This window comes from Alosa sapidissima, chromosome 22 (assembly GCF_018492685.1).
Source record: "Alosa sapidissima isolate fAloSap1 chromosome 22, fAloSap1.pri, whole genome shotgun sequence".
NCBI classification, from domain to species: domain Eukaryota; kingdom Metazoa; phylum Chordata; class Actinopteri; order Clupeiformes; family Clupeidae; genus Alosa; species Alosa sapidissima.
Genome location: NC_055978.1, coordinates 23311527 through 23319624, shown reverse-complemented (window position 1 = coordinate 23319624; position 8098 = coordinate 23311527). Strand labels below are relative to the sequence as shown.

The 8098-nt window shown below is 37.6% G+C and overlaps 1 protein-coding gene across 1 annotated transcript in view; it reads right to left on the bottom strand.

The window, feature by feature from the left end:
• LOC121697654 (synapsin-3-like) overlaps window positions 1-8098 on the bottom strand; it is a 184157-nt gene that overhangs the window by 66190 nt on the left and 109869 nt on the right. The window contains exon 6 of the mRNA XM_042079276.1: window positions 321-410. Within this exon, the coding sequence (XP_041935210.1) occupies window positions 321-410 (90 nt within the window). The remainder of the gene's footprint in view (window positions 1-320; window positions 411-8098) is intronic.

The window sequence follows — 8098 nt, the reverse complement described above, 5'->3', positions numbered from 1 at the left end:
TAATTTAAAGCAAGTGAAATTGTTATCTTACAATATGAAATAGCTATAATAAAACTCCAAATGATTTAAAACTGTTTCTTTGGGCGGATTCCCAGTTTTATGGCAAAAGGATTCCAGATAAGATATGTGTTTGTATGAAGCTATTAAAAGCCAAAAACAACATTTAGGAGGTCATTATCTTAAGCAAGTCATAAAATGCCACAAACAACCCTGCAAAGGTTTACTTTATGATATGTCTATTTTCAAATGGTTCTCATACAGTGTGCAGAGTAGGAACATTTTAGCAGAAGCACGATGCATCTAAAAAGCAAGGCACTTACCATCTGTGAGTGGTTGGGGTAAAAGGTCTGTTCATTAAGAGGGAACTTCTCAGGTCCCAGATTATGGTAGAGCTTGATCATTTGAGAAAACTGAAAAGTATGGAGAAAATGACTTACTTAAGGTTACTGAACATCAGAAACACAGTGCTTAAAATATTGTAACAGAAGAAATTCACCACATCAATATTTACTAAGTGACCGCAAAAAATAATGAAAATCACTGTTTGAATTCTATTATATCTCTAAAGGTGGCTTGAATTACAACCAGCAAAATGCTACTATTAGGCCTGATATATGCCAGGTTTTGAGACCTGTATAAATGAAAAATTAAGACAGAATAAAACAGATAAAGACATCTAATAAGACAGATAAAGACATCTAAAATTATACATAAATAAATAAAATACAATATAAAATTGTATATTGTATTACTGTATGCAAAATATTACAAAATATCTAATACAATATCAAATGTAAGTGATAATGAACAGTCATCGTAATATGCAGAGCCCATTAGGACCATATACTGTAGGTCCATATAGGACCAAAGCCCACAGCAGCATGCTTGCATTTTTCTCCTGCTCAAACTGTAATGTTTTGTCTAGCCCTGAATCGTGTTTTGTCTGTGACTCCAGCTGTCTGAAAACAAATGTAACCTGACTCATTTTCCCATCTTGTTCCTCTAGCTCTGTTGCATAGCCATGAGTAACACCGGACCCTTTCTGAATTAGCTTAGCATAAACACTGTCTGGATCGACTAAGCCATGTCTGTGGCAGGTGTAACAGACCCCTTAATGGGCCAAAACAAATCAGTAAGGTCAGGTCACAATGTCCAAAACAGCTCCTTTTCTTCCAAGAATGATTTTAGATTAGCCTTATTATCATCTTTTTTTGGTATTCATCTCAAGACCTTTAGGTAAGTGCACATATATAGAGGAGCAAATTAAGCTGCTAGTTATGAAATGTATTATGAAGTTAGGAAATTAAATTATACTGTCAGGACCCTGTCGGGTCTGCACTCTGCACCAGCCCCACTCCTTTTCTACCGCTGTCTGTCTGTGTTGCAGCTGGGTGGCTGGAGATGTGCAGGTGTGTGGAGTTGGACTTGATTGCCCTGGATATAAGAAGGTCTGGCTCCATGGGGCAGACAGGCTCCCTCTCCGCGCCTCCGCCGTTGTTTGTGTTTCTTTGACTCATTTACCCCTAGACTTACATTTGCACAAGATTTTGCTTTTTACTCATTATACTGACATTTATCTAATAATTGGGGGCCAAGCAGCGAAGCTGCGAAGGCACCCATTGTTTTTCTATTTGTTCTTATTAGGGGTCCGAGCAGCGTAGCTGCAGGACCCCTATTGTTTCTGTACCGTTCATTTTTGGCCAAAATTCTGTAAAAGTCATACTGCTGCCTAAACCGTAACTCCAAAACTCTTCAAATTTTCAGGTATGGTTACCAGTACCCCCCTCTGCCCATAACCCAAAATTTGGGGTACTGCACCCAAAGGTGGCGCTGTTGGAAAAAAAAGTTAATTATGCTCATTTCTCCTTACCAGATTGACCTAGACTCAAAATTCTTTCATAATATTAATCTCTAAACTCAGATGCATCTTTTTGGCCCTGGTCTTATGGTCTAAAAATGTTTATTTTTGACACAATTTCATGGAAAAGCCAAACATTATAAAAAGTTTCACACTCTTCAAAAATAATCAAATCTTCACCAAAATTCTCACAGACAATGTTTAGACCAAGCCTCACAAAAGTTATGGATCAGAATTTTGATATTTTGTTCCATTTCAGAGATATAGGCTAATAAAGTTAGACCACTTAGGCCATTTTTCCTAGATCACCTATATTCCTATAAACCGTAAGTCCTAGAAACTAAACATTTTCAAGTATTGTTACCAGTACCCCCCACTACCCATAACCCAAAATTTGGGGTACTGCACCCAAAGGTGGCGCTCTTGTCAAAAATGCTTATTTCTCCTTACCAGATTGACCTAGACTCAAAATTCTTTCATCATATTAATCTCTACATTCAGATGCATCTTTTTCACCCTGGTCTTATGCTCTAAAAATGTTTACTTTTGCCACAATTTCAGAGAAAAGCCAAACATCATAAAAAGTTTCACATACTTCAAAAATTATTAAATCTTCACCAAAATTCTCACAGACAATGTTTAGACAAAGCCTCACAAAAGTTATCAAAAGAATTTGGATATGTTTTTCCATTTCAGAGATATAGACTAATAAAGTTCGACCACTCAGCCCATTTCTCCTATATCACCTATATTCCTATATGAGTAATTTTTTTTCCTTGGTGAACAACCATACAACCATCATTATGTGGATACCATTAACAGTGCACATTTTCAGATCTGTACTCTTTTTTATAAAGCCCTTAATTCTATTGTCAAATGTATGCTAGGAATTTTCTTGATGTTGTGTGTTTGCCAACACACCTTTTCACCATGTGAATGTGACTGCCAAATATGTAGGATTGTCAGTGGCTCAGTGGGATAATGCCTAGTGCTGATGTTTCTTAGGTTGAGAGTTCGAATCCCTGGTAGTGCTTTAGGCTCTAGCTCGAATACTATTGGTTATTGAAGATTCACACCATTGAACAGCACCTGAATGATATCAGGCAATCAACATACACAGTCATTAGTTGCCAAGAATCAGAATGCCGAGACACTCTGACATTTAGGGGAACTTCTTTGTACACTATTTTTCCTTCATCATTAAGTCTATCATATTTATATTTCATCCATTAGTGTTCTTCTCTACAAATGTCTAATTGCCCCAGAATTTCAAAAAGATTTCAGGTGTACTGTTTTAGGAAAGCCCTTCATTTTATTGTCAAATGTATGCTTGGAGTTTTTCTTGTGTTTACCAACACACATTTTCACATGTGAATGTGACTGCCCAATGTGTATGAATGTTAGTGGCTCAGTGGGATAATGCCTTGTACTGGTGTTTCTTAGGTTGAGTGTTCGAATCCCCATTAGAACTTCAGGATTAAGCTGCACATGCTATTGGTTACTGAAGATTCACACCATTGAACAGCACCTGAATGACATCAGGCAATCAACATACACAGTCATTAGTTGCCAAGAATCAGAACGCCGAGACACTCTGAAATTTAGGGGAACTTCTTTGTTCATTATTTTTCCTTCATCATTAAGTCTATCATATTTATATTTCATCCATTAGTGTTCTTCTCTACAAATGTCTAATTGCCCCAGAATTTCAAAAAGATTTCAGGTGTACTCTTTTAGGAAAGCCCTTCATTTTATTGTCAAATGTATGCTTAGAGTTTTTCTTGTTGTGTGTTTACCAATACACATTTTCACCATGTGAATGTGACTGCCCAATGTGTATGATTGTTAGTGGCTCAGTGGGATAATGCCTTGTACTGGTGTTTCTTAGGTTGAGTGTTCGAATCCCCATTAGAACTTCAGGATCAAGCTGCACATGCTATTGGTTATTGAAGATTCACACCATTGAACAGCACCTGAATGACATCAGGCAATCAACATACACAGTCATTAGTTGCCAAGAATCAGAACGCCGAGACACTCTGACATTTAGGGGAACTTCTTTGTTCATTATTTTTCCTTCATCATTAAGTCTATCATATTTATATTTCATCCATTAGTGTTCTTCTCTACAAATGTCTAATTGCCCCAGAATTTCAAAAAGATTTCAGGTGTACTCTTTTAGGAAAGCCCTTCATTTTATTGTCAAATGTATGCTTGGAGTTTTTCTTGTGTGTTTACCAACACACATTTTCACATGTGAATGTGACTGCCCAATGTGTATGATTGTTAGTGGCTCAGTGGGATAATGCCTTGTACTGGTGTTTCTTAGGTTGAGTGTTTGAATCCCCATTAGAACTTCAGGATCAAGCTGCACATGCTATTGGTTACTGAAGATTCACACCATTGAACAGCACCTGAATGACATCAGGCAATCAACATACACAGTCATTAGTTGCCAAGAATCAGAACGCCGAGACACTCTGAAATTTAGGGGAACTTCTTTGTTCATTATTTTTCCTTCATCATTAAGTCTATCATATTTATATTTCATCCATTAGTGTTCTTCTCTACAAATGTCTAATTGCCCCAGAATTTCAAAACGTTTTCAGGTGTACTCTTTTAGGAAAGCCCTTCATTTTATTGTCAAATGTATGCTTAGAGTTTTTCTTGTTGTGTGTTTACCAATACACATTTTCACCATGTGAATGTGACTGGCCAACATGTAGGATTGACAGTGGCTCAGTGAGATAATGCCTTGTACTGGTGATCCTTAGGTTGAGAGTTCAAATCCCACTGTTATCCCACTGAATACTGTTGGGTTGTGGATGTTAGCATACTACAATAGAATGCTGTTGGGTTGTGGAGGTTAACACACTATTACATTACAGCTACTTGTCAATATGGACTTGTAGTGTAACTGTATAATTATAGGCTGTTTTTCTTATTGACTCCGACACAGCTGTAGCCTATAATTATTTGTTATTCTTATAATATTTGTCATTTCTTATACATATTTAGTCGGCTCTTCCACTTGACAGAACAACTCTGTATCGGTTAAGGATGTCACGCATGAAACAATGCTGCAGAAACACGAAAATACGACTTTGAGTTTAGTAGGCTATAATTTTTCAGTTCCTGTTTATCTATTGCACGATGGGTAATAATTTAAAGGAATCGTGTTGCAGTCTTGTAAATAGTGACCCTGCAAGATCCCTAGTCATTGCAAAATCATAGTCTGTGACTTAAAACTCTACTACTTGTCTTTAGATGTGAGAGGGTTTGAGACTGTAGTCTTTCAAAAATCTTTTCCAAATCTTTGCAAATCTTTCCAAAGTCTGTCAGTGTAAGGAGGTGCTGTGGAGAAATTGCTGGATTGTTTGGCTCTGTCACCAAACCACACCCAGTTTACCTGCTGGTAAACCCTGTAGCTCCGGAGCAGGGGCTCAGACCAGGATAAATTGTTTGCTCGCCCTCAGTTCACTCTTTTGTTCATCTCAACCCAGCACTCCAGTGTGTCCTGCTTTGTGTGCGTCTTTGAGTTAACGTAAGTCATCACTTTAATGACCCTCACTATGACTTTTGTGATGTTTATCAGTTTGTAGAGTAGCTCTGCCATCATGTGTATAGTTAAGGTCTTTGTTTGTTGGTTTGGTGTGTTGGAGTCCCATGTGAGAGATGATTAGGTGATGTTGGTTGACTTGGGATGTCAAGTATTGTTTAGTTGTACCTTATATAGCCATATGATTTCAGTTTATTGTTCAAATGTCAATTGGTTTGTTTGTGAGTTGGGATCTGTACTGATTTACCCCATTTCACTGATTACTCCATTTTCTGTTTGTTTCCTCTTTGATGCAGCACACATACAAGTAAAGAACAAAAGAACAGATGAATTGAAACTCAAATAAAGTTCACTTGTGTTGCACCGAAACCTGCCATCTCCGTGTCATCACTTCATACCATTGAGCCTTCTGACCGAGGCTCTGCCTGCTCGCCACACACTCACTCTACCTCGACCCACATCGCCCCCTACAGTTCCTTCAGCTGGGTTGTGGAGGTTAGCATACTAGAATAGAATACTGTTAAGAATACTGTTGGGTTGTGGAGGTTAGCACACTATAACGTTACAGCTACTTGACAGGACTTGTCGTGCAAGGCAAGTATAACTGCATAATTATAGGTTGTTCATCTTATTGACTCCAACACAGAACCCACCCCCACCCCCCTTCACCTACCACCACAAATACAATTCCATTCTGTGGGAAACACTGCCTTCCATTAACAGACGCTTCATCTTATCCATGACAAATGCATAGTCCTGTAGAATAGAGTATTGTTAGAATACTATTGAGTTGTGGAGATTAGCGCACTAGAATACTACTGTTAGAATACTGTTGGGTTGTGGAGGTTAGCACATTAGAATAGGGTATTGTTAGAATACTATTAGGTTGTGGAGGTTAGCACACTATAACGTTACAGCACAGGGTAATCCTAATTTTATGCATCAAATTTATTCCAATCCAACTCAAAAGTTTTGAACAACACAAAGTGAAGGTTTTATCCAGATCAAAACCAAGAATAGATTATGTGATCTAATCCAATTTCAGGATCCTTGTTTCCCTTTGAACAAGCCATTTTCAAGATTTGATCCAATCCGATAGCCGAAATCCGGTAACTGAAATCCGATAACCAAAATCCAATCATGTTTCTTTTGAACAATTGGGCCCAAACAATCAAAGCATATGTAAAACTAAAAAGCTATGCTACCTCATGTTCGTTTTACTCGGACCCCGTAAATCACCGCTTGCGGTTATATTTATTATTAGGGGTCCGAGCAGCGTAGCTGCAGGACCCCTATTGTTTCTGTACCGTTCATTTTTGGCCAAAATTCTGTAAAAGTCATACTGCTGCCTAAACCGTAACTCCAAAACTCTTCAAATTTTCAGGTATGGTTACCAGTACCCCCCTCTGCCCATAACCCAAAATTTGGGGTACTGCACCCAAAGGTGGCGCTGTTGGAAAAAAAAGTTAATTATGCTCATTTCTCCTTACCAGATTGACCTAGACTCAAAATTCTTTCATAATATTAATCTCTAAACTCAGATGCATCTTTTTGGCCCTGGTCTTATGGTCTAAAAATGTTTATTTTTGACACAATTTCATGGAAAAGCCAAACATTATAAAAAGTTTCACACTCTTCAAAAATAATCAAATCTTCACCAAAATTCTCACAGACAATGTTTAGACCAAGCCTCACAAAAGTTATGGATCAGAATTTTGATATTTTGTTCCATTTCAGAGATATAGGCTAATAAAGTTAGACCACTTAGGCCATTTTTCCTAGATCACCTATATTCCTATAAACCGTAAGTCCTAGAAACTAAACATTTTCAAGTATTGTTACCAGTACCCCCCACTACCCATAACCCAAAATTTGGGGTACTGCACCCAAAGGTGGCGCTCTTGTCAAAAATGCTTATTTCTCCTTACCAGATTGACCTAGACTCAAAATTATTTCATCATATTAATCTCTACATTCAGATGCATCTTTTTCACCCTGGTCTTATGCTCTAAAAATGTTTACTTTTGCCACAATTTCAGAGAAAAGCCAAACATCATAAAAAGTTTCACATACTTCAAAAATTATTAAATCTTCACCAAAATTCTCACAGACAATGTTTAGACAAAGCCTCACAAAAGTTATCAAAAGAATTTGGATATGTTTTTCCATTTCAGAGATATAGACTAATAAAGTTCGACCACTCAGCCCATTTCTCCTATATCACCCATATTCCTATATGAGTAATTTTTTTTCCTTGGTGAACAACCATACAACCATCATTATGTGGATACCATTAACAGTGCACATTTTCAGATCTGTACTCTTTTTTATAAAGCCCTTAATTCTATTGTCAAATGTATGCTAGGAATTTTCTTGATGTTGTGTGTTTGCCAACACACCTTTTCACCATGTGAATGTGACTGCCAAATATGTAGGATTGTCAGTGGCTCAGTGGGATAATGCCTAGTGCTGATGTTTCTTAGGTTGAGAGTTCGAATCCCTGGTAGTGCTTTAGGCTCTAGCTCGAATACTATTGGTTATTGAAGATTCACACCATTGAACAGCACCTGAATGATATCAGGCAATCAACATACACAGTCATTAGTTGCCAAGAATCAGAATGCCGAGACACTCTGACATTTAGGGGAACTTCTTTGTACACTATTTTTCCTTCATCATTA